The 25,916-nt window shown below is 47.2% G+C and overlaps 3 protein-coding genes and 1 long non-coding RNA gene across 4 annotated transcripts; 3 read left to right on the forward strand and 1 right to left on the reverse strand.

The window, feature by feature from the left end:
* Window positions 1–1,655: 1,655 nt before the first annotated feature.
* LOC135651005 (dirigent protein 22-like) lies at window positions 1,656–2,528 on the reverse strand. Its single transcript, XM_065170769.1, has one exon. The coding sequence runs from the start codon at window positions 2,354–2,356 to the stop codon at window positions 1,763–1,765; it is 594 nt and encodes a 197-aa protein (XP_065026841.1). The 5' UTR covers window positions 2,357–2,528; the 3' UTR covers window positions 1,656–1,762.
* A 3,530-nt stretch (window positions 2,529–6,058) lies between these two features.
* On the forward strand, window positions 6,059–7,534 carry LOC135650565 (myb-related protein 308-like). Its single transcript, XM_065170037.1, has 3 exons — window positions 6,059–6,317; window positions 6,409–6,538; window positions 6,632–7,534. Exons 1-3 carry the CDS (start codon window positions 6,119–6,121, stop codon window positions 7,098–7,100), a joined length of 798 nt encoding a protein of 265 aa, XP_065026109.1. The 5' UTR covers window positions 6,059–6,118; the 3' UTR covers window positions 7,101–7,534.
* Window positions 7,535–8,095: 561 nt separating this feature from the next.
* On the forward strand, window positions 8,096–9,418 carry LOC135651498 (uncharacterized). The gene is made up of 2 exons (XR_010501856.1): window positions 8,096–8,253; window positions 9,325–9,418. It is a non-coding gene; the product is annotated as an uncharacterized LOC135651498 (long non-coding RNA).
* A 1,423-nt stretch (window positions 9,419–10,841) lies between these two features.
* On the forward strand, window positions 10,842–14,258 carry LOC135651004 (FT-interacting protein 3-like). The gene has a single exon (XM_065170768.1). It carries the CDS (start codon window positions 10,910–10,912, stop codon window positions 14,063–14,065), a length of 3,156 nt encoding a protein of 1,051 aa, XP_065026840.1. The 5' UTR covers window positions 10,842–10,909; the 3' UTR covers window positions 14,066–14,258.
* The last annotated feature ends 11,658 nt before the right edge of the window (window positions 14,259–25,916 follow it).

Below are 25,916 nucleotides of genomic sequence, written 5' to 3' on the forward strand. Positions count from 1 at the left end.
CACGGGATCTCTATAAATAGGAGGGATTCACAGCCTCATAGGCTAGAGTCTTTGCTTGCCCTTCCTATTCTCCTCTCCCTCTCCACCTCAGAGTAGGCCTGGAGTTTTGAGGAGCGTCGTCGCAACCCTGCTGTGTGGATCACCGCTAGAGAGGAGGACGCTTGACCTCCTTCACCCTCTCCTAAGGATCTGCAAGGAAACAGGGATATACGATCTCCCTAGGTAACACAATCTCTATACGCAGTTTTGTGTTTTTGCGGATTTTGCGCACCAATCTTCGCACGACGATGAACACCTTTTTGGGAATCGGGGATTTTTGTTTTCTTGTTCTTCCGCTGCGCATATGATGCCGCCCCCCTATGATTTCCCAACATCTCCAATGAGCACCTGTACTGTATCCCTAGTGTCCCTACACGAGCAGCTATGAGACCAGCTGCATCCATCATATGGACGGGTATATAGCACACCAGTCTATCCAGTTATCTCGATGTCCCTCTCGAGTAACCTATGACCGGGATTATTTAGGATATGTGTTTAAAGGTTAATCGATCTCATTATCGTGATCTCATCACGATCCGATTCCCATTGCACAAATCCAAGGACATCACAATATATATATGCATTTATGCAATAGTTATAAAGTGATATACGCCAAAATATAATAAGCAAAAAGATTCTGTATCAAGTCACACGTGCCATCACTCACGTGATTGGCTTGCTGGGCACCTATGACTAGCAAGGGGTTTTAGTGGTACCACTGCCAACAGCTCAGGTATTGGCGGTACCACTGCCCAATCTAGGCACTACCATCACTTAATATAGTTTGGAAGACTATGATTGGGTAATACCAACGCTAGTTTAGGTGATATCATTGCTTGACACTAGCGATACCATCGTCGGGTCTTCCGGAATTGTACACTTCGTATGTTTCAACTTATAGGTGGTTCCATCGCTTGGTCTGGCGGTACCATTACTTGACCCAACTATGGGCCCAAATCAACCCTCACTTAGGCCCATTGAGCTCCTAATTGAGCTAGTATAGTTATACTCAAAACTAACTTAATTAGATCTAATCTATTTTGATCAAGATATGACCGATTACAATACGAGAATATTATATTGTTTGGCATGTCATTGGTTCATTTGCGCTTTGTTCAAACCTTCAGCGCATTGTCTTCTCCGGTGTATTGCCCAATCAACATATTGACCTTATGTAATAGCTGATTTTCTTGGCGTAATGTCTAATCCTTTTGGCTCGGTGCTCGAACTCATGGTACAAAGTCCTTATGCCGACACGTCGACCAAATTTCTGACATGATCTACAGTAGTCCAATATCTGATTCTTTCTACTTCAATCGATTTATCTTTCCATGATCGAGATTAGTTCTACGTCACTTAAACACCGATTAGATCATAATTTCATCATCAAAATTTGAGATTTAACGATCTTTTTTTTTTTTATGATGATAATCTATATGTCATATCGAAATAGAGTAAACTTATAATTTTAGAATTTTAAGTGGAAATGGTTACATCATAAGTTAAAGAATTACGTGCATAATTTTAAATCATCATATATAATTTTAAAATATAAAATTATCATTATTTTAAATTATCGTACATAAAATCATCGTTACATTAGACATCTATCGATCGAGAGAGAAGACTTATGCACGGAGTTTGTAGCGACTATTGTAGAAGACAACAGAGCTCGTGAACAGGTCCGACATGTGAAGCAAGATGACGAAATAATACCAAACCACTAGTAATGCATGACAAAGACATTGTACTCGACCACGGCGTCGCGGGTCCCGAGGTTGACGCTGTACGTCCTGGCTTGGGCGTAGCCGCGGGCCAGCCGGAACAGCCCGCTCCCGCCCACCACCGGCATCTCCCGCACACCGGAGAACACCGCGTTCCGCCCCAGGACGGTGATCGTGCTCCCGTTGTACTTCCCCTCCACGAAGGCCAAGTTCATGGCCATGAGTAGGGCGGTCTCCTCCTTGGCGGCGAGCGCGTAGAACCCCTGCGCCCGGCCGACGAGCCGTGACGACAGCTCCGGCCCCACCGTCATCGGGTCGTCGATCATGACCACCGTGCCGAACCCGCTGCCCGACGCGTTCGTGGACGAGGCTGCTGCCCGGGCCACGGGGACGGCGGTCGGGTCCGGCCCGCTCACCACGTCGTGCCAGTAGAACCGCAGGTGGCTCAGCTTCTCGCGCACCGGCTTCTTCACCAGCTTCTCGCTCTGGAGGAACCCATGCGGCTCTTCTGCTGCCGAAGCAATAGCGAACACAACAGCAAAGAAGAAGAAGAAGAAGACGGTGGTAAAGGAAAAGCCACGGAGTTCGGCCATGGCTGCACCCACGCTGGAGAGTGTTCAGGACTCGGAAGTGAAGGCCTTCGTTCTCAATCCTTCTTAAAAGAAAAGGAGAAGTGACAGATGTGGCTGCACAGTAACCATGTCTCCAGAGCGAGAAGGCGAGCAAAATTCCTGGATGGGCTGGAAAGGTTGGCTGCAAGTAGGCGAGATTTTTGCCGGTGCCAAGAAAAGCTCTTTCCTTGGGTAGGTTATGTGCCATCATTGTCTTGCTTCAGCAGGTCAAACACATGCGTTTCTCTCTTCGACCGTGTCAGAATGGCCACCCTAACGCATTGTGTGAAGGACCATGCCGACCAGTTGAGACTTCTGCTGCTCTCAGGATCACATCAAATGATGGAGATCTTGACGTCCGTCAAGAACAGTGGAAATCGTCTCCAAAGGAGAAAGAAACCAACAGATCTCAAGTCATTATAAGTTGGAATTCTTTGTTGATTCTTCTCGCCGTCCACTGCAGTCTTAAATTAGAAGAATCAATATGCATGCAACACTCTTTGAAGTTTAGGCCACCAAAATGATTAGATTTATTGGAAGATAAATTGTAGTTTATGTTTGAGAAGAATTGGTTTTGAGATTCCTAATAAAGGTTTTTTCTCGGATTATAAAGTTTGAAGAGAAAATAGTTGTGAAGGATCTGAAGGATATGACAGATGATATGTAATTCGATAAATGGAAATAGTCAAACTGGTTCTTTATAAGAAAAAAATAATAGAGCATTATAATTCATCTATCAGGCAATAAATATTATATTGAATGGATCTTCAAAGCAGAAGTTGGCTGAAATTTTCGATAATCTTAGTTACATTTTTTATTGCAATTGAAGAAGTCAAATGATAAAAGAAAGAGAAGTATGATCAACAGAGGATGCCATTTAAGAGAAGTAATTGAGTTGCTTCCAGTGGTATCATCTTCCAGAGCAAATGAAGAGTTCTAGACAAACTGCATGGACAAAATCTAGTTCAGGATGCCAATGAAGAGAATTTTCAGCACTGATAACAAAGAACAGAGGATCCAAGTCCACATAAGATTCCATGGTTCCCCTGCATATGATGCAAAATCAACCATAGTCACCATCTCTAACATTGCACACCTCACTCCCATCACCAATATTCTTGTTTGTCCTGCATAGCTGCCTTGAGCATCTTCCAACATTGATGTAAATGACCTACCTGTATCAGTCATCTATCTCCATAACTTAAATCCTATTCATGCCTTACACTGGTTGGGGAAATGAGCAATCTTTTCCACCTACCAGTGTCCACTTCCTGGCTCTTGCTAACCATTGGGCACTTGTTGGTCTTTTCTGGTGAGCTTGGATGATGGAGTGATGTGGTTGTTCACTGGCACTGAAGCTGCCAGTCTCTTTGAGGGTGAGAGTGAGATGGTCAACAACTGCATTGCCAGGCCTACACTGCCTAATAAGGTGATGAAGTCACACCAACAATTCAAGTCTAATAAGCTTCTTCACAGCCATGCAAAATAGTGTGGTAGCAAAGCACTCCTCTTTGTTCCCATGTTAGTGTACCACAAAATGAACCATAATGTTTATTCTGTTTATGTTGAGAATGAACCTAATTGTTCTTGCAATTCTCTTTTGAACAAGTAGATATTTATTGCATAGTAGATCACAATGTTGTTTTGATTGTTTCATCCTCCACACACTGGGAAGAAGCATCTTCCAGTACATCTTGCAGGTCATGCGCTTAGCTTTCAACCTTTAAACTATCTTCTAGACCACACCTATTTGTTTTATCTTCACTCTTCGCTTGTATATGTTTCCCAAGAAGAATGGGTTTGTTGAGGAGCAGAAAGCACTCTCTCTGGGTTGGTCAAGACAGAGGCTTGGCTGGAGACAAAAGTGTTGGGCATGCATGGATGTTTGTGTTCTTATGCAGGCATGACAAGGAGGCAATGGTAGGTGGGGGCTCATGATAATATATTTGAGCCCCATATCAGTGGGATTGGTTGGTGTGCTTACCAAGTACTGGGTTGACACCTCTTCCAGAATGAATGCCCTGTGTTAGGCCTGTGAAAGCCAGCAATTAGTTAAGAAAGAAGATGATGAAGAAGAAAAGAAGTTGGTGAGCTCTTCTAGAAATCATATGTCATTGGGTTCCTGAAGCATTTGGTAGCCTGTCAGAGTTAGCATCATCACATTAGCTTTCAAGTGGTTTGATTCCTGGGATCCTTTTCATGGATTAACAACTCTCATTTGAATTGGAAGCAGCTTATTGCCATCAGGATTTAAAGTCACACTGCCATACTTCAACTCCTGCCATTGCCAGTGAAGAGGTAGAGAAAAATTGTTGCCATGCCACAAGCAGCCAGTGGTTAGGTGGAACCAAAAGCCCATGACAGTTCCCTCCTCTAGAAGCCTTCCCAACCCCCCAGGTTTCATTGTCATAAAGGCATGGGTACCATGGTGGGTAGGTAGCCATTTCCCATCCTTGCTTGTTTCTTACAGTCCTTCAGGGAGGTTGGTGGATGAGTTAAAAGGAGGGGAGTGAGGTCAGAGAGAAGAGGGTGTCAAGAGACATTTGTGCCCCTTCCTCTTTCAGCTAAGGGGACAATGAATGCACCACTTGACCTCAGAAGAAAAGCTGCCATCTTTTTCCATCTTGTAGGGTCCTGAGCTCTGCTGGAGAGCTGGAAACCCTGGGTTCATCTCACATCTGCCAACTTCCTCCTCTGGAACAGGGTCACAGTCCACCTTGACTGGTCAAGAGATCACCAAGACGTAACAATGGGTAGATGTCTATCAATCAGTGAGAAACACTGGATGAGTGTGCAGCAGCAGAAATGCATTAATTGAATGAAGCACACACCAGCTGTTGGAGCTGGATTGATGAGTAGCCAAGGATCTCACTTCTCCCCAGATGATTGTTCTTGTCATCCCCCATCCTTCTACCTCTGCTTGGGCCTCTTGATTGTGTTCTCAGTGTAGCAGTGACCGGTGGATGGCAAGTATATTAATGAGTACTCTGCTGATTATACTGTCAATAGATTTATTAGCAAGGGAGGTAAACCAGTTCTCTTCAGAGGGGACATCCAATGAAGAACAAACTGAAGATTAATGATTCATTTCTCCTTCAATAATCCAAAATAACACATAATTTTACGTATAAAAAGGGGTAGAGATGTCTTCATAGTATTTAATGCATACGTTAATTATGGATTTCTTGATAGTTCTAAAATTCTCGTGTCATTATCTAAATTCAACTTTTAATCTCCGACAAGAAATTATATTGCTCTCCAAATCCTACTAGCTTCTAATCTCTTGTATACGCTCAAGCTAATTATAAGGAATGCAGTATTAGTAGTAGGTAAAACAGTTCTCCACTTGTTACACAAACATATAGGAGAGAGAATAAAAGAAGAGAAGGGTTGGTCAACAAATTGATGGATTCTCTCTTCCTCCTACACTCCACACAGATAAGTTAGCTTCTAGAAGCCTTTTGTTTTTCTTTAATCCATCGAAGATGGAGAGAGAGAGAGAGAGAGAGAGAGAGAGAGAGAGAGAGAGAGAGCGAAGTAAGATTAATATAGAACTAGAAAGACTCACGTAAAAGAAGGCCTACCTAACAAATCCAACCCCCGGTTTTGTTGCCACTCGATCCTTGCATCAATTCAATGCAAGCTCACACCTTCCCCCTCCTCTCGTATAAATCCATCCTCCCTTCTCGCTCTCTTTCTCTCTTCCCTTGTCCCACTCCTCCCTTCTGATTCTTTCTCTTGTTTATGCTCTTTGCTCTCTCATCGCAAAGTGTAGTCCACAGAGAACCCCGCTGCACAGGTGTTGGGAATATGGGCAGGTCTCCGTGCTGTGAGAAGGCTCATACCAACAAGGGAGCATGGACCAAGGAGGAAGACGAGAAGCTCGTCTCCTACATCAAAGCCCATGGTGAAGGTTGCTGGAGATCACTCCCCAAAGCTGCAGGTCCTCTTCGGAGCACTTCATGCGCAGCTAGCAAGCTAGCTAGCAATTCCATTCAGCTCTGCAGCTCATGCTGTTCTCCGCTTGCCTGCAGGTTTGCTTCGATGCGGAAAGAGCTGCAGGCTCAGGTGGATAAACTACCTCCGGCCCGACCTCAAGCGAGGCAACTTCACGGAGGAGGAAGACGAGCACATCATCAAGCTACATGGCGTGCTCGGGAACAAGTATGTCATCTTGCAGTCCCAATAAGATGAATGTTTCCCTTGCTTAGGTGAAGAACCTTTCTGAGTTGCATGCGACGGTGGTTGATGATCCAGATGGTCCCTCATCGCCGGTCGGCTACCGGGGAGGACCGACAACGAGATCAAGAACTACTGGAACACGCACATCAAGCGGAAACTCCTCGGCCGAGGCATCGATCCCCAGACTCATCGCCCGATCCCCCAACAACCGGAAACCGCCATGGTGCAGGACATGGCGGTTGCCGTACAAGCCCCGGCCGAGTACTCCTCCTCCGACGAGGCTAACTGCGGCGGCGCCAGCCAAGACGACGTCCGCTACATCGACCTCAACCTCGACCTCTCCATAAGCCTCCCTCAGCACTCCCCAAAACGTGCACAGCCTTCACAGGCTCTCTCATCAGCTGCGACCAGCAGTTACTCTCCAGCCACCATCTGCTTGTGTCGCCATCTTGGTTTCCAAGGTAGTGAAGCTTGCAGCTGCCGTAACACCGCACACCCTAATGTACTAAGAGTTATCAGACCATTAGAAGAAGCTCAAAACTAGCAGACTCTCCAAAGACTATATGAAAACAGCATTACTTCCTCTTAGTGCGGAAGCCTGTCTTGGTCTTTTTGAAATGCTCAAGTCGTAGGGTTTAATCTTTCTTTACGTTTTCTGTGCTTTCATGGTGCAAGCAAAGGGAGGCCAAAGGTGATGGGGAATGGTGGCCATGGATGCCAGTTTCCTTGTGTTGGGTGTCTCACTGGAACCAGTTTGTTCAACGATATGTGATGTGGTTTTGGTAGGTTAACCTGATCTTCACTAAATAAATGAAAAGTACTCTGAGAGAGAGAGAGAGACAGACAGAGAGAAACTAGGGTTTGTTGGTCTGAGGATGAACAGAGTGTGTCATGTGCAATGGAAGTGTGGCTAATCATTGTTTAATCTTCTCTGTGACACACTGCTCATGGCAATATAGCTCTGGAGACTGTTCTAAGTACTCTATCCATTATTTGTGGTTATGTATGGCAGAACAAGTTCCAAGCTCAAGGATGGTATATGGATTAATTATATCTACCTAAGCATGTGTTATTGTTGACCCTCTAAATGACATGAATTAAGAAGATTTTTTGTATTGAGAAAGTCTTGTTATAGTGGACTTTACACTTTCGTAGTTGGCGTTAGCTAACGCTAAAGAATGTGGTGTGGCTCTTTCCAACTTGATTGCGATAAATCGACTACTCGACGCCTATACGTCATTATTCCTTTGACAATGACCAAAATCTCTTCATCATTGTCTTGAGACAAATTTATACGTAAGATTTCCTGCATGCATTACTGTGTTAGCGTGGAGATGCACCAATGATGTAGGCATAGACTTCTAAATGATCCGATAAGCTTATTGGTTTCGGATGTGAATCCGAACCGAAGACTTCGCTGATCCGAACTCCGAGTAGCGGAGTCGCGCTTGTGATTTGGACTGATTCCTCCCAAATCGATGGAGCGGTCAATCGGTTTAAACTCGGCTTCGTCTCCTCCCGCGGCGATGCTCCGTAGTTCCCCCAACCCTTCGCCTTCTCGCTGCCTCTGCCCCCGATTCCGTCCCCCCTTCATCCCTCCCTCCACCCCCATCGGTTTATTGATCTCTTGTTACGTTGTTCTTCGAGATCTTGATCGCGACCGTGAACGGATGGATGCTCTGCGGGACTCTTGGCTGGTGAGTTTTTGATCTGTTCGCTGGTTCTGTGCGCACGCGTCATCTTGGAATCGAAGAATTGTATTGGCACGATTTGCAGGTCGATCCGTCTACGCAGGATCGATTCAAGCATTAGGGTTTCTAGTTCTTCATTTGTGTTCGGGTGTTGTGTTAGCGTGTAGGTTCTTCGTTTCTAATTCTTGAGATTGCTGAAATCTTTCACGAGTCTCAACAAATTGTGGATCCATTATAAGAGAAACATGAACAAAACCTTTACAGGTCTTACCTCCAAATGTATTCTCTACATATGGGTCTTTATGTTATCTTATTTTGGATGGATGTTCCAATAGTTTAATACAGATTCACTTGGAAGGAAACAGAGTGCCTTGGCCAAAATAACTCGGCTTCATAGTATGTTTCCCAGGGGAAAAAAAGGTGAAAAGACACTATGTGTGTCCAGTATCATTACTGGCATCGATAGTTTAGACACTAAATCCACTCTATGATACTGCTTGAGCATATGATGTTGGTGTACTTTCAAGGATTATATTGCAACATCCCAGTACTTCAAAATTGGAAGATGATTGTGACTAGGATTAGTATAGGAGACTAGATGAGTTGGCCCTACTATTAATAAATTGCACTTAGTAGTTTTAACTATACGGTAAATGCTCATTCTAACAAGGTTCTTGAGCTAGTAGGACCATCCCATTGCCTTTTCTATGTGCCTGGCCTAGAAGTTCATCCCTTAGAACAGGTCCATCAGACTTGTGACATGAATTTACTCGTATCAATAAAGTGTTTGAGATAGAACTAGGATATTTCTGTCGTGTGGTTATTGTAAATTTAACGTCATGCTTGCGGATATACTTTCAAGGCAGGAGGCTAATCGTCTCTGATATACCATCAGTAAGATGGATTCTCTGCGTAGAGTTTCCAAAAAGTATAGGAGTTTCTTTATAAACATGAATATTTTACCTCTTTGATCTCTTGGTGGTTCACAGTTGTGTTCTTATCATTATCTTATCTAAGTGCCAAAAGTGGATTCTAATGATTATCTACTCATCAGTAATGGGTTTTGGTTTGTGACAGATGCGGAGCTATTGTGACGACCTTTATGGTGTGCTATGCTCTTACATCATTCATTTCAGGCTATTTAAGTGGTGGACTTTATGCACGGAATTGGTATGGTTTGTCACAAATTAGTCATCTTTATATTCTGAAATAGCAAATATATGGCAATATTAAGAAGCTCCTGGCTTGAAATATTATTAAATTAGTCTTTATTTTACAATTAAATTTGTTTCATATTCCTCATTGCTAAGAAAAAACTCGATGAAGACAAATGATCTAGAGAGCATCATTGTTTGCATTTATGTGCTTTGGAACAGGCTTCATGCTTAACACAGTTGCTATATTTTTTGGCTTACTGGCAGCTATTCCATTTGGGACAATACTAACCGTGTTTGTATCATGGGCTTTCATTTCACTCCCTCTTGCACTTCTCAGCATAGCCTTTGGTAGGAACTGGAATGGTTTCCCAAACAATCCATGCTCTGTGAAGACTATTCCACGTACTATCCCTGAGAACTGGTATGTCATGCTCTACATTGCCTCACATATGTGGGACTTCTCCCTTTTTGCAGTATCTTCATTAAGATGTATTTTGTCTTCACATCATTCTGGATTTACAAGGTAAGCTCGTTTAGTTATTTGCATCGATGGCAATTGATTCGTACCTAATACGTTTGAATATTCGCCAGTGGAATATTTCTATATTTTCTTGGGAAGACCCAGTCCTTTTATGTTTTTGAATTAATTTGGACCATGAAGAGCTAATATCGTTTTTTAATCTTTTCATTTCCGTTGACTAAAGTCAACTTTATTGTGTCATCATTACAGATCTGGGACAACTAAAAGGCGCAAGGAAAGCAAAGACGAGCAAACAAACCTTCCGATTATGTTCTTCTAGGAATCTCCCTTGTGATGTAACTGGCCACCCTCAGGGCGTTTTCTTACTAGTTTTTGAGCTGACCTTGACTTTAACAGCAATGGCGGTCATCAAGTCGAGTGGCTCATTGATACATTACAGTCTCCTCGTTAGCTTCATCGCCTTGTCACCCTTTGATGATGGTCAGAGTATTCATTTTCTTGCCTTTGAACCCTTCCACTCCCAACCTTCATGACGTTTGTTATGTGATCGGCACACAGTCATAAACACCAAAGCATCCAACAAAGAGGTGTATTTAGACATTGAATCTTGCTTTCTTAAGCCCTGTCTTCTTGTCATCTTCCTCTCGAGCAAACTCATGTCTCTCATCCAACAGCCAATCCCAGTCTTCTGATAAGGATCCTTCCTTCCTCCCAACTCGAGACACTATTCTAATCAGGTAATTTGAACATTGAAAACGACAGTATTTGCCCCTACCAAATCATGTTATGTTCTAGTTTTGTTAGTTGCATCATCTTGTCGACCTTACTATCTTTTCCGGGAAGGACTATTCAAGTCCAACGCTGATGATTGAACCATTTGTTCGTTGAACAGTGTCATGATTTAAACTATCCATCGTATTTGTTGCCTCCTTATTCGGACAATGTAAATGATCTAATCGGTATGGCTTTTACTAGTCACGTCGTATAACTGACCTCACGGAGTTTTGCAGCTTTGAACGAGGAGATGAAGTTGGCGGTGGAGGTCGTTCGAGCCCACCGCCTGAAGTCCACAGGCAGGCATGGCACGACGAACCCCTTCGTCGAAGTGGAGTTCGATGGACAGAGACGCCGCACCGCGACCAAACTCAACGACCTCAACCCCTCGTGGAACGAGACCCTCGTCTTCGACGTCTCCGACCCTCTTGATCTCCCCGACCGTACCGTCGACGTCTCCGTCTTCCACGAGCGCTTATCCTCTTCCGTGGACCACCGCCGTCGCCGTCGCAGCTTCCTCGGCCGCATTTGCCTCCTTGGATCCTCCGTGGCGTCCTCGCGCCTCGACGCCACCCTCCAGCTCTGCCCCCTCGACAAACGCAGCCTCTTCTTCAACGTCCGTGGCGAAATAACCCTCCGCCTCTACGCCGTCCCTGACGCCTACGAAGCCCAAGCTGCCGACGGCCACCGTCCCCTCTCCTCCGCCTCTGCACCTACTATTGTTCTGGAATCCATTCCATCATCATCCACTATCCTCGAGTCCATTCCTTCCACCATATCCGCCGCCGAAACGCTGCCGCTCAAGTCCACCATATCCGTCGGCGAGATGATGCCCCCTAAGAAGAAGAGCCATCGTTCGTTTACCAAGGAAAAGGAGCGGAGAGAGTTCCGCTCTGTCGGGACCCCATCCGCGACAGGAAAGAGTCAAGTTAGCCAGACAACAGAGTTCTTCTCGAACCACGAAAGGAGCCACCATCGCTCGCCGCAGTCTTATTACCGGGCGAACCATGACCTGACGGGGCCAGCGGTGGCTGCATCAGTGCAGCAAGCTCCTCCGCCCAAAATTGAGTACGCTCCTCCGCCGAAAATTGAGTACGGGATCGTCGAGACCCAGCCGCCACTCGCGGCCCTCATGGGCTACCGGCTCGCCAGAAACAGCGACAAGATCAAAAGCACCTACGACCTCGTGGAGCAGATGGAGTTCCTCTTCGTCCGCATCGTCAGGGCCCGCAACCTCCCTGCCATGGACATCGTCGGCAGCCTCGATCCTTACGTCGTGGTGAAGCTTGGCAACTTCACCAACAAGACCAATCACCGGGAGCGAAACCGGGACCCGGAGTGGGAAAACGCCTTCGCCTTCTCCAAGGGCCACATCCAGGCGCAGCGCCTGGAGGTGGTGGTGAAAGACAAGAACTTCATCAAAGACGACATCGTGGGCGACGTCGCCATCGAGCTCCCCGAGGTCCCCTTGCGCGCTCCGCCGGATGGCCCCGTCGCCCCTCAGTGGTACAGGCTGCGGAAGGGGAACAACCGCGACGATGACGCCTACCGGGGGGAGATCATGATGGCCGTGTGGATGGGCACGCAGGCGGACGAGGTGTACCCGGACGCGTTGCACTCCGACGCTCACCTTCTTCCCCTGGCGAGCATCCCCCACACCCGCTCCAAGGTCTACTTCAGCCCCCGCATGAGCTACCTCCGGGTCAACGTCATCTCGGCCCAGGACCTTAAGCCGTCCCGCCCCGACCCGGCGATCTACATCAAGGTCCAGCTCGGTGCCCAGCTGCGGTGGACTCTCGTCTCCTCGGACCGCTCCCCGAACCCGACATGGAAGAACGAGGAGCTCATGCTCGTTGCCTGCGAGCCTTTCGACGAGCCGCTCGTGCTCATGGTCCAGGACCGTCTCCTGCCGAACAAGGACGAGACCATGGCCAAGCTGGAGATCCGCAAGGGAGCCATCCGCACCCGCGCCGACCACCACAAGCCCTTTGCCCCTCAGTGGTTCAACCTCGACAACCCAAATGGAAGCAGCGGCAGCGGCAACGGCAGCGGCTATGGCAAGCTCCAGCTTCGGGTCTACTACGACAACAACTACCATGTGATCGACGAGTCCGCGCACTTCTGCAGCGACTTCCAGCCCTCCGCCAAGCCGCTCCGGAAGCCCAACATCGGATTACTCGAGCTCGGGATACTGAACGCCCGGGATCTTGCACCACTGAGGAGCAACAACGGCGGGGGCAGGAGAGTCGACGCGTACTGTGTTGCGAAGTACGGCCCCAAGTGGGTGCGCACACGGACGATCCTCGGCACGGCGGAACCCCGGTGGAACGAGCAGTACTCATGGGACGTCCACGACCCCTGCACGGTCCTCACCGTCGCCGTCTTCAACAACGGCCACGTCGACGGCAACAACGACGCCGCCAAAGACGATCCCCTCGGAAAGATCCGAATCCGGCTCTCGACGCTGGAGATTGACCGTGTCTACACTCACTTCTATCCTTTGCTAGCGGTGCATCCTTCCGGGTTGAAGAAGACCGGCGAGCTGCATCTGGCCCTCCGATTTACATGCACGTCGTGGCTGAACATGTTGTTCTTGTACGTCAAGCCTCTGTATCCCAAGATGCACTACATGCAGCCCATCCCGTTCAAGCAGATGCAGTACCTCCGCTACCAGGCGAAGCAGACAGTGGCAGCGAAGGTGGCCCGGGCTGAGCCTCCGCTGGGGCGGGATGTGGTCGCATACATTCTCGACGATGCTTCCAACACGTTCAGCCTGAGGAAGGGCAAGACCAATTGGCATCGGATCAGGATGCTGTTCTCCGACGTCCAGGCCTACCTGAAATGGTTCGACGCTGTCCGGAGTTGGACCAGGCCGGCGGTGACCACTCTCGTCCTCCTGCTCTTCTGCGTCATTGCCTGGACGCCGTCCCTGATCCTTCCCTCCATATTCCTCCACCTGTTCATCGTGTGCGCCTGGAATTCCCGGCGTCGCCCGCGCCACCCGCCGCACGTGGACACGAATCTGTCATTCGCCGAGTCGGCCGTCCCAGACGAGCTCGACGAGGAGCTAGATAGTTACCCGTCGACGAGGACGAACGAGATGGTCATGAGCAGGTACGACCGGCTGAGGGTGGTCGCCAGTAGGGTGCAGTCGGTGGTGGCAGATCTGGCCAACCACGCGGAGAGGATACAGGCCTTGCTGAGCTGGAGGGATCCCCGGGCGACGGCCATCTTCGTAGTATTTGCCATCAGAATGGCTGCAGTCTTCTATTTCCTGCCGTTCCCGTTGGTGGTGATGCTCCTGGGGCTGTACTTCATGCGCCACCCCAAGTTCCGGAGCAAGACGCCCTCGGCGGCCTATAACTTCTTCCGGAGGCTGCCGAGCAACGCCGATACATTTCTGTAAATAAATCGCATGTGGAAACACACGCAATGGTGTGCGCTCGTCATAGCAATCAGTGTTGTTTTGTACTGGGGAAGACGAAGAAAGTGTCCGAAGGCTGTACGTGTTCTGGTAATGTCATCCTCTCTTTTCATGTGAAATAACACCAATTCATCATCATGTGGTCGATGACCGCTCAAACACATACTTATATGTCATTTAGAGGGATATCACAGGAATTACAGATATAAATTTATGTTACATAATAAAAATTCTCTCTTCCTCCTACACTCCACACAGATAAGTTAGCTTCTAGAAGCCTTTTGTTTTTCTTTAAACCATGGAAGAGAGAGAGAGAGAGAGAGAGAGAGAGAGAGAGATTAATATGAGATTAATATGTTGGTTTTTGTTAGTGTCTAACATCTTTACGTCGTGGACTCAGGGTCAATACGGTTGGGTTCTGGTCCGAATGATTGGAGATATTTCTATACGACCCTTGAGACTGCTGAGGTAGTCGACCGCGGTGGTCCGATCTAGACGGGATCACTGTTTTCTTCGTGAGTGGACCCCTCGCTTGGGCGTTCGGTGGGAGGTACTCCGTCTTCGTACTTGCACATAAGTCGGGTCGGGAGAGCTCGGCCCGACCCCTCCGACGATCAAGTCAGTCGATAATCTCTGGGGTTTTTCTTTTTTTTTCTCCCCCCATTTGTTCCAAACGCAAGGGTTTTTATAGGGAAGGTCACCGTTTCCTGATGTGCCCGCTTGTAGGGAGCAGAGTCGTACCTTGGATAACGTCTGACACCGGCATTGGCGTGGCGTGAAGGACAAGTCTCCTGCAAGGTGGCGACGTGCCTCAGTCGGCGTTTTGGTCTGCTTCGGCCAGGCACTGTCAGGTCAGACCAAAGGGAGCCATGAATCGACTGTTGCTAGGGGGGTCTGAGGCGTGGCTTCTGCTTTAAGTGGTTGTCCTTGCCGGTTTGCTCTCTGGTTAGTGCCAGGGAGGTTTCCTAGAGGGTCGCGATGGTTAGTTGCTGGCTCGTCGTCCTATGCGACGTGTGTCCGTGGGGTATGACTTGAGCAAGGCAGAAGACTCGGGAGAACAGGTGGCGCCGAGGTGTAGGAATCATGCAGTTTGCGATCGAGGCATGCGGGCAGGCCATGCAGAACTCGGGCAGACTGCGGCCTAGGGGCACGGCTCAGGCGGGCAGGCCATGCAAAGGTGGACTCGGGCAGATTACGGCCGAGGGGCATAGCTCAGGCGGGCAGGCTGCGCAGAGGTAGACTCGGGCAGACTGTGGTCGAGAGGCACGACTCAGGCGGGCTGGCGACGTAGAGGTGGACTCGGGCATATTGCGACCGAGGGACACGACTCAGGTGGGTAGGCCGCGTAGAGGTGGACTCGGGCAGACTGCATCCGAGGGACATGGCTCAGGTGGGCAGGCCGCGTAGAGGTGTACTCGGGCAGTCTATGGCCTAGGGACACGGCTTAGGCGGGCAGGCCGCGCAAAGGTGTGGCCGAGGGACACGACTCAGGCGGGCAAGCCATGCAAAGGTGGACTTGGGTAGACTGCGGCCGAGGGGCATGGCTTAAGCGGGGAAGCCACGCAAAGGTGGACTTGGGTAGACTACGGCCGAGGGGCACAGCTCAGGTGGGCAGGCCGCGCAGAGGTGGACTCGGGCAGACTGCGGCAGAGGGACATGGCTCAGGCGGGTAGGCCGCGCAGAGGTGGACTCGGGCAGACTACGGTCGAGGGGCACGACTCAGGCGTTTTACCTTTGCCAGGCACTTTGACATGGTTGGGTCCCGTGCCTCGTATCCACCGCTGAGGTGCTCGGCCACTAGTTGCGAGTCGATGAGGACGTGTATGGCATCCACCTGCATCTTAATGGCCAACCTGAGTCCTGCTAGAAGCGCCTCATATTCTACCTTGTTGTTCGTGGCTTGAAAGTCGAAGCGGAGGGAGCGTTCGAACGAACGTTCGTCAGGGGCTTCCAACACTAGCCCCGCACCCGCGCCGTTCAAGCTGGCCGATCCATCCATGCGCAGGACCCATCCTTCTCTAACCTGCTCAGAATCCTTGTCCTCGAGCTAAGTCAGTTCTGAGATGAAGTCGGCTACCAATTAGGCTTTGATGGCGGTCCTTGGTACATATTGTACGTCGAACTCGTCGAGATCCACCAACCATTTGAGGAGGTGACCTGTAATGTCGAATTCAGACAAAACCTGCTGAAGCGGTCGGTCGATAATTACCTCAATTGGATGGCTTGGAAGTAGGGGCGCAGCTTTCGAGCTGTTAACACGAGTGTCAGTGCCAATCTTTCAATCGGCTAGTATCGCTCCTCGGGCCTGCTTAGGACATGGCTGATGTAGTAGACTGGTAGCTGCTCCCCGGAGGCTTCTTTGGTCAGGACAGAGCTAACCACGTGCCGGGAGTTGCCCAAGTAGATACTGAGCTTCTCCCTAGAAGAGACTGAGGCAAGGCGGGGGAGGCTGGCCAGGTGTTGTTTTACATGTACAAGGACTTCCTCACATTATGCCATCCATTGGAATTTCTTTGGGTTTTTCAGGGCCCAGAAGAAGGGGAGGCATCGATCACCCGATCGGGAAAGAAACCGAGATAAACCGAGATAAAGCGGTGAGCCTCCCGTTCAGCCGTTGCAACTCCTTGATTGTCCGAGGGGCCTGCATACTGATGATGGCCTAGACCTTCTCCGGGTTGGCGTCGATTCCCCTTTCGTGTATGATGAATCCAAGGAATCTTCCCGAGCTGACACTGTAAGCACATTTTGTCGGGTTGAGTTGCATGTCGTATCTTCGCAATGTGGCAAACCTCTCGGCCAAGTCGGTCAGGTGGGCCGCTGCCATACGGCTTTTTACGATCATGTCATCGACGTAGACCTCCATATTTCGCCCAATCTATCGGGCGAACATCCTATTTATGGTTCTCTGATATGTAGCCCCAGCATTCTTTATCCAAATGACATGACTCTATAAAAATATACCCCTCGACCGGTGAGGAAGGCTGTGTGCTCTTGGTCTTCGAGCACCATCCTGATCTGGTTGTAGCCGGAGATGGTGTCCATAAACAAGAGGCGAGCATGCCTGGCGGTCGCATCGACCAACTAGTCGATCCTCGGGAGGGGGTAGCAGTCATTCGGGCACACACGATTGAGATTGGTGTAATCAACGCACATCCTCCAACTCCCATTAGATTCTTTCGTGAGGACTACATTGGACAGCCATCGCAGGTACTTGGCCTCTTCTATGAAGCCCGTTACAAAAAGTCGCTCCACCTCATCATGGACAGCCAGTTGTCGGTCGGGAATGTGACCTCGGGTTCGAGTCCACGTCTGGGGGCCTCGGCCGCGGCGGCGCGGGCGTATGCCTTTCGTCCGGACATACTGTTCCCTTCGGATGCTGGGCCGCTTGTTATCACGTCGATCTGTTGCTCAACGGGGCCCTCTGGGCGGGGCGAAAGCTCCTTACCTTATCGGAGGTACTGGCCGAGGTGTCCTCCGTGAATGAGCTCCTCGATCTGCCGCTTCAATTCGCGGCACTCCTCGGTGTCATGTTCGTTTTGTCGATGGAAACGATAATACCTCGATTGGTCTGTGAGCTCCCGTGGACTTCTCATCGGGTTGGGGTTCTGAGCAACCCCTTCTCTCTTATTTGGAGAAATATCTCCGTTTGGGATGTGCCCGAGGCGGGAAGCGGGGACCTCGACGCAAGTGGGTCAGGTCAGTCTAACCTGCACCTCGGTGCAGTAGACTGTTGCCCCCGGGGTGGCTCCGGCCTGACCCTTTTGTGCTCCTCCCTCCTCCCAGCCATCTAGGCCTCCATCGCGATGTACTGGTTAGCCCGCTGGAGCATTTTCGGTACCGCGGTGGGGGGTCGCTCCACGAGGGACTAGAAGAATCTGGAAGGTCGCAGGCCTATCATAAACGCCTGCATCAACAGAGAGGGATGAGCATCCGGCAACCCCCGGATTTCTATGGCAAAGCGATTCACAAAATGGGAGAGAGGCTCGTCCTCCCATTGGTTAAGTTCGAGAAGCAGTGCAACGGACAGCTTTGGTCGGGCGTAAGCTAGGAAGTTAAGCTCAAAGTCTTTGGCGAGCTGATCAAAGGAAGTGATCGCCCCGGCCTTCAGGCTGCTATACCATGCGCGGGCTGGCCCCCTAAGAGTCGTGGGAAACACCCTGCACATCAAAGCGTCTGAGGTTCCGTACAGTGCCATCTGGGCACGGAAAGCGGCTACATGGTCCGCCGGGTCGGTGGCGCCGTCGTATACATCGAGAGAGGGGAGTTGGAAGTTCGGGGGGACTGAATGATCTTGTATCTCAAGCGTAAATGGAGACCCCCGGTGCGCGTCCTCCCCGAGTTCTTCCTTTGACTTACGAACCTCCCTCTGCACTTCGTCGAGTCGCTGGTTAACGAAGCGCAGCTGGGTTTGCAGGGAGCCTGTTGAATCTGAAGATAACACCTCGGGCTCTGGGCGGGCGCTTGGGTTTCCCTTTGCTCGATCCTCGAGCGGGGCCGATCAGACCCGAGGTGACGCGAGGAGCTCCGGAGGTACCGTGTGAGCCCGAACGGGCGGCTCTTGTTGCCACGGTGGTTGGATCATAGGTAGGTGCACCGGATGAGAAATGAGTAGGATAATGGTCTGCACCATCCCAGTCAGAGCTCGGACTTGATGAGCGAGGTCCCGAAAGGCTTCGGGCGATACGGGCGACGAGTCGATTGGGGTGCCTTTGGGCGGCGACAAGCCCGGGTCGTTGAGTAACCATAAATAATGCTCTGAGGTCGTGACGGGGTGCTCAGCTCAAGGTTCACCATGTGGGGGGCATTCCCCCAGAGCCCTAATCAGGTGCGACCCCTCAGCTATGGGTTCATCTGGGTCGATCTGTCGATCCCTTGACATTCAGGCCCTCCTTTTAGTGCCAAACTGTTAGTGTCAACATCTTTATGCCGTGGCCTTAGGGCCAATACGGTTGGGTTCTGGTCCAAATGATTGGAGATCTTCCTGAACGACCCTTGAGACTGCTGAGGTAGCCGACCGCGGTAGTCCGATCTAGATGGGGTCATTGTTTTCTCCGTGAGGGGACCCCTCGCTTGGGCGTTCAGTGGGAGGCACTCTGTCTTCATACCTGCACATGGGTCGGGTTGGGAGAGCTCGGCCCGACCCCTCCGACGATCAAGTTAGTCGATAATCTCCGAGGTTTTTCTTATTTTTTTCTCCCCCCATTTGTTCCGAACATGAGGGTTTTTATAGGGAAGGTCACTATTTCCTGATGTGCCTGCTTGCAGGGAGCAGGGTTGTACCATGGATAACGTCTAACACTGGCATTGGCGTGGAGTGAAGGACCAGGCTCCTGCAGGGTGGCGACGTGCCTCGGTCGGTGTTTTGGTCTGCTTCGGCCAAGCGCTGTCAGGTCAAACCGAGGCAAGCGACCCCCATAGCTCCTCGGTCTGCATGACCCAAGAGACGTCACTCGGGAGCAGGTGATGTTAGTTCGTGTCCCATCATTATTATTACCCTCATACGAAGGAAGATTAATATAGAACTAGAAAGACTCACGTAAAAGAAGGCCTACCTAACAAATCCAACCCCCGGCTTTGTTGCCACTCGATCCATGCATCGATTCAATGCAAGCTCACACCTTCCCCCTCCTCTCATATAAATCCATCCTCCCTTCTCTCTCTCTTTCTCTCTTCCCTTGTCCCACTCCTCCCTTCTGATTCTTTCTCTTGTTTATGCTCTCTAATCGCAAAGTGTAGTCCACAGATAACCCCGCTGCACAGGTGTTGGGAATATGGGCAGGTCTCCGTGCTGTGAGAAGGCTCGTACCAACAAGGGAGCATGGACCAAGGAGGAAGACGAGAAGCTCGTCTGCTACATCAAAGCCCATGGTGAAGGTTGCTGGAGATCACTCCCCAAAGCTGCAGGTCCTCTTCGGAGCACTTCATGCGCAGCTAGCTAGCAATTCCTTTCAGTTCTGCAGCTCATGCTGTTCTCCGCTTGCCTGCAGGTTTGCTTCGATGCGGAAAGAGCTGCAGGCTCAGGTGGATAAACTACCTCCGGCCCGACCTCAAGCGAGGCATTGCTTAGGTGAAGAACCTTTCTGAGTTGCATGCGACGGTGGTTGATGATCCAGATGGTCCCTCATCGCCGGTCGACTACCGGGGAGGACCGACAACGAGATCAAGAACTACTGGAGCACGCACATCAAATGGAAGCTCCTCGGCTGAGGCATCGATCGCCAGACTCATCGCCCGATCCCCCAACAACCGAAAACCGCCATGGTGCAGGACATGGCAGCTGCCGTACAAGCCCCGGCCGAGTATGTTAGAGCTAACCCCAGGAAATTTATCAAAGGGTAATTTTGGCAACCCAACAAAGACAATAAAGCGGAAAGAATAAAAGCGACAAGAACACAAACTGTAAGCTCAAACTATTTAACTGAGTGTGGACTTAAACCCAAAGTAAACACTTAGGTTTTTCTTGTGGTGCCACTTGTGGTGCATCTGACTTCAAAGCCCAGGTCCTTATTTATAGGTTAAACAGGAGATACCAAACTTGATTTTCTCGATATGGGACTATGTGACTTGCCAAACTAACAAATCTCCACCTTGGCATGTCCCAACAAAACTTGCTCCACCTTCTTCATACAAGCCCCAATGGGCAATCACCAACAATGAACACCAACTAAGTCCAAGCACTGCTTGAACTTGTAAACCGGAAGAGACTTAGTAAGCATATCAACTGGATTGTCCTTCGTATGAATATTCTGAACAAGAACCTTTCCCTCAGCAATGATATCCCGAATAAAATGAAACTTCACATCAATATGTTTCGTCCTCTCATGATACATTTGGTCTTTAGTCAAATGAATAGCACTTTGACTATCACAGTAAATTGTAGTAACACCTTGATGCAGACATAATTCGCTGAACAAACCTCTTAACCATAAAACTTCTTTGATTGCCTCTATCACTACCATATATTCTGCCTCTGTAGTAGATAAAGCCACGACAGGTTGTAAGGAAGCTTTCCAACTAACAGCACAACCGCCAACGCAAAAATCATAACCTGTCAAAGATCTTTGTTTATCAAGATCCGCAGCATAATCAGAGTCGATGAAACCAACCAAAGTGTCACGATTTTTTCCCAAACTCCAAACACGCATCTGAAGTCCTTTGCAAGTATATGAGAATCCACTTCACAGCCTGCCAATGTATTTTACCCGGGCGAGACATATATCTACTAACCACACTGACTGCTTGTAAAATATCTGAATGAGTATAAACCATTGCATACATAATACTGCCGATGGCACTAGAATATGGAACTTTCACCATATATTCTTCCTCTTCAACTGATTGTGGTGATTGAGTAGCAGATAGCCGAAAATGGCTAGCAAGAGGAGTACTAACTGGCTTAGCATTTTTCATGCCAAACCTCTCCAAGACTTTCTTGAGGTAATTTTTCTGAGTCAGAAATAATTTTCCAATTTTCGATCTCTTTTGATCTCCATGCCAAGAATTTTCTTAGCTGCTCTCAAATTTTTCATTTCAAATTCACTACTCAGCTGCATTTTGAAAGTGTGAATTTCTGACAAATTCTTAGCTGCAATAAGCATATCATCAACATAAAGCAACAAATACACAAAAGAGCCATCAGTTAGCTTCCGAAAGTAGACACAACTATCATACATGCTCCTCACGGAACCATGACCCAACATAAAAGAATCAAACCTCTTATACCACTGTCTTGGATACTGCTTCAATCTATACAATGATTTCTTTAACAAGCAAACATTATCTTCCTTACCATCAACTTCAAATCCATGAGGTTGCTCCATATAAATTTGTTCTTCAAGTTCACAATGTAAGAAAGCTGTCTTAACATCAAGTTGCTCCAATTCCAAATCATACATGGCAACTAAAGCAAGTAAAACACGAATAGAGCTATGTTTAACAATAGGTGAAAATACATCATTAAAATCAACACCATGTACCTGACTATAGCCCTTTGCAACCAATCGTGCTTTGTACCTTGCATCTTCAACCCCTGGAATACCTTCCTTCCTTTTGAAGACCCATTTGCATCCAATAATTTTCTTACCCGAAGGCGGCTTCACAAGATCCCAAGTTCTATTCCGATGGAGAGATTCAATTTCTTCATTCATCGCGATCAACCACTTAGCGGAATTATCATAAGAAACTACATCCGAGCAAGAAGTAGGCTCACCAACTTCACTTGTTTCTTCCGCAACAGACAAAGCATATGCAACCAAATTTGCATATCTTTGTGGTGGTGGAATATCTCTCCGTAGTCTATCCTTGGCTATGGAATATTGCTCTTCCTCTGGATCATCTGCGTCAGTAGACTCGGGACCATCTACTGACATTCTTTGAGTAGAAGAGTTCGATTGAAAAGAATCAGACCTACCAATCTCAAGCTCCACCTGCTTCTGCGCACTATCATTTGTACAACTAGTAGAATCCTCTTTAGAAGATAACATAAACAATTCATCAAAAGTAACATCTCTACTGATTACAAATTTTGGGGATTTGGGATCGGAACACCATAATCTGTATCCTTTCACCCCAAAAGCATACCCAAGGAAAATGCACTTTTTTCGCTCAAGACTCTAATTTTCCTTCATTTACATGCATGTATGCTTGACACTCAAAAATTTTTAAATCAGAGTAATCAGCAGGAGTACCTGACCAAACTTCCTCTAGAGTTTTAAAGTTAAGTGCTGTAGACGGAGCACGGTTGACAACGTAATAGGCCATATTAATCGCCTCTGCCCAAAAGTCCTTTGTCAACCCTGCATTTGATATCATACACCTTGCTCTCTCCAAGAGTGTTCTGTTCATACGTTCGGCCACACCATTTTGTTGAGGCGTCAGTGCGATGTCGAACGATTCCTTCATTTTTACAAAATTCATTAAAGTCACATTCACAAAATTCCATGCCATTATCTGTTCGAAGCCGCTTAATCTGTTTACCTGTTTGTTTCTCAATCAAAGCCTTCCATTGTTTAAAGGTTAGAAAAATATCATTTTTATGCTTCAAAAAATAAACTCAAACTTTCTTGGAATAATCATCAATGAAAGTCAACATATACCTAGCACCATCCTTAGACTGAACATGAGCTGGACCCCAAAGGTCTGAATGAATATAGTCAAGAGTACCTTTTGTTTTGTGAACTGTCGGAGAATTGAAGCCGACTCTTTTTTGCTTTCCAAAAAATAGTGTTCACAAAAATCCAGTAGCCCAGTACTCTATCCGCAAAGTAGACCCCTTTTGCTCAATATGCTTAAACCTTTTTTACTCGTATGACCCAAACGAATATGCCATAATTTGGTGATGTCAGAATCAGACAATGATGATGACGAGACTGCAACCGAGCCTGTGACAGTAGTTCCCTGCAGAATATATAAGCAATCAGACCTACAAACTTTCATAACAACAAGAGCACTTCTAGAAACTTTCATAACTCCACATTCAGTTATGTATTTACACCCAAGGGCCTCAAGGGTGCCTAAAGAGATGAGATTCTATTTTAAATCAGGAACATGTCTAACATTAGTGAGCGTCCTTATAATACCATCATACATTTTAATTTGGATTGTTCCTCTATCAACAACATCACATGCTGCATTATTACCCATCAAAACAATTCCAACATTACAAGATTCATATGTGGAAAACAAATCTCTATTAGGACACATGTGATAAGAACAACCAGAATCTAAAATCCATTCATTTTTAGACCTCGTCCTGTCATCAATAGCAGAGAAAATATTTTCAACATTCTCATCAGTTGCTACACTAGCTTCAACAGACTCAGTAGTTTTCTCAATAATTTTTTCCTTTTGCTTTAATTTATTTTTCAATTTAAAGCAATCAGCCTTAATGTGCCCCATTTTATGACAATATCTACACTCCAAATTTCTATGTCTGGATTTAGATCTAGATTTAGATATACTATTGTCAAATTCCCTTTTATCTGTTCTCCCCCTAACAACCAGACCTTCAGCCTGATTCTCTCTACTTTCCGTAGTGATATCCCTATCTATCTGCTCTTTAGATTTTAGTGCAGATTTAATTTCCTGATACGAAATTATTTCTTTTCCATAAATCATAGTATCACGAAAATGCTTAAAAGATTGGGGAAGAGAACACAAAAGTAACTGGGCCTTATCCTCATCATCAATTTTTGCATCTATATTCTCCAAATTCATAACCAAGGAATCAAATTTATCAAGATGTGAGAGTATAGATGTATCTTCAGTCATCCGAAGCATATACAAACTCTGCTTTAAGTAGAGATGATTCTCTACTGTCCTCTTCATATACAAGGTTTTAAGCTTGTCCCACATGCTCTTAGCCGTAGTCTCCGTAGCTACCTCCCGTAAAACCTCGTCAGAGAGATTTAGAATAATGCTAGATCGGGCCTTCTTATCTATACTCACAAGATCTTTCTTTAACGTACCATCTGGAATGTTCTCAGCTCCTTATAGTGCCAAATCAACTCCGTCTTGAATCAAAATAGCCTCCATCTTGAGTTACCACATACTGAAGGACATTTCTATCGAATTTCTCGACAACAATCTTTGTTATTGTCATCGTTGCCAAAAGATCCCAAAACCAGGCTTTGATACGAGTTTGTTAGAGCAAGCCCCAGGAAATTTATCAAAGGGTAATTTTGGCAACCCAACAAAGACAATAAAGCGAAAAGAATAAAAGCGACAAGAACACCATATTTACGTGGTTTGGCCAATTGACCTTGACCTACATCCACGGACGAAAGAGAAGCAAATCACTACTATAAAAGAGGACAATTACAAATGCCTTAGGAAGATATTCCTAGGTCATAAAATATCCGAAAATACTAAACAAGAAAAACTCAAACTGTAAGCTTAAACTATTTAACTGAGTGTAGACTTAAACCAAAAGTAAATACTTATGTTTTTTTTGTGGTACCACTTGTAGTGCATCTGACTACAAAGCCCAGACCTTTATTTATAGGTTAAACAAGAGATACCAAACTTGATTTTTCCGATGGGACTATGAGACTTGTCAAACTAACTGAACTAGGATATTTCTGTCGTGCGGTTATTGTAAATTTAACTTCATGCTTGCGGATATACTTTCAAGGCAGGAGGCTAATCGTCTCTGATATACCATCAGTAAGATGGATTCTCTGCGTAGAGTTTCCAAAAAGTATAGGAGTTTCTTTATAAACATGAATATTTTACCTCTTTGATCTCTTGGTGGTTCACAGTTGTGTTCTTATCATTATCTTATCTAAGTGCCAAAAGTGGATTCTAATGATTATCTACTCATCAGTAATGGGTTTTGGTTTGTGACAGATGCGGAGCTATTGTGACGACCTTTATGGTGTGCTATGCTCTTACATCATTCATTTCAGGCTATTTAAGTGGTGGACTTTATGCACGGAATTGGTATGGTTTGTCACAAATTAGTCATCTTTATATTCTGAAATAGCAAATATATGGCAATATTAAGAAGCTCCTGGCTTGAAATATTATTAAATTAGTCTTTATTTTACAATTAAATTTGTTTCATATTCCTCATTGCTAAGAAAAAACTCGATGAAGACAAATGATCTAGAGAGCATCATTGTTTGCATTTATGTGCTTTGGAACAGGCTTCATGCTTAACACAGTTGCTATATTTTTTGGCTTACTGGCAGCTATTCCATTTGGGACAATACTAACCGTGTTTGTATCATGGGCTTTCATTTCACTCCCTCTTGCACTTCTCAGCATAGCCTTTGGTAGGAACTGGAATGGTTTCCCAAACAATCCATGCTCTGTGAAGACTATTCCACGTACT

This window comes from Musa acuminata, chromosome BXJ3-10, assembly GCF_036884655.1.
Source record: "Musa acuminata AAA Group cultivar baxijiao chromosome BXJ3-10, Cavendish_Baxijiao_AAA, whole genome shotgun sequence".
In the NCBI taxonomy this organism is placed as follows: Eukaryota; Viridiplantae; Streptophyta; class Magnoliopsida; order Zingiberales; family Musaceae; genus Musa; species Musa acuminata.

Coding starts and splice junctions, on each gene's coding strand:
- LOC135650565 (XM_065170037.1), top strand. CDS start 6,119: ATGCTCTTTGCTCTCTCATCGCAAAGTGTAGTCCACAGAGAACCCCGC. Junction 6,318..6,408: donor ATCACTCCCCAAAGCTGCAG/GTCCTCTTCGGA, acceptor GCTTGCCTGCAG/GTTTGCTTCGATGCGGAAAG. Junction 6,539..6,631: donor CATGGCGTGCTCGGGAACAA/GTATGTCATCTT, acceptor TTGATGATCCAG/ATGGTCCCTCATCGCCGGTC.
- LOC135651004 (XM_065170768.1), top strand. CDS start 10,910: ATGAAGTTGGCGGTGGAGGTCGTTCGAGCCCACCGCCTGAAGTCCACA.
- LOC135651005 (XM_065170769.1), bottom strand. CDS start 2,356: ATGGCCGAACTCCGTGGCTTTTCCTTTACCACCGTCTTCTTCTTCTTC.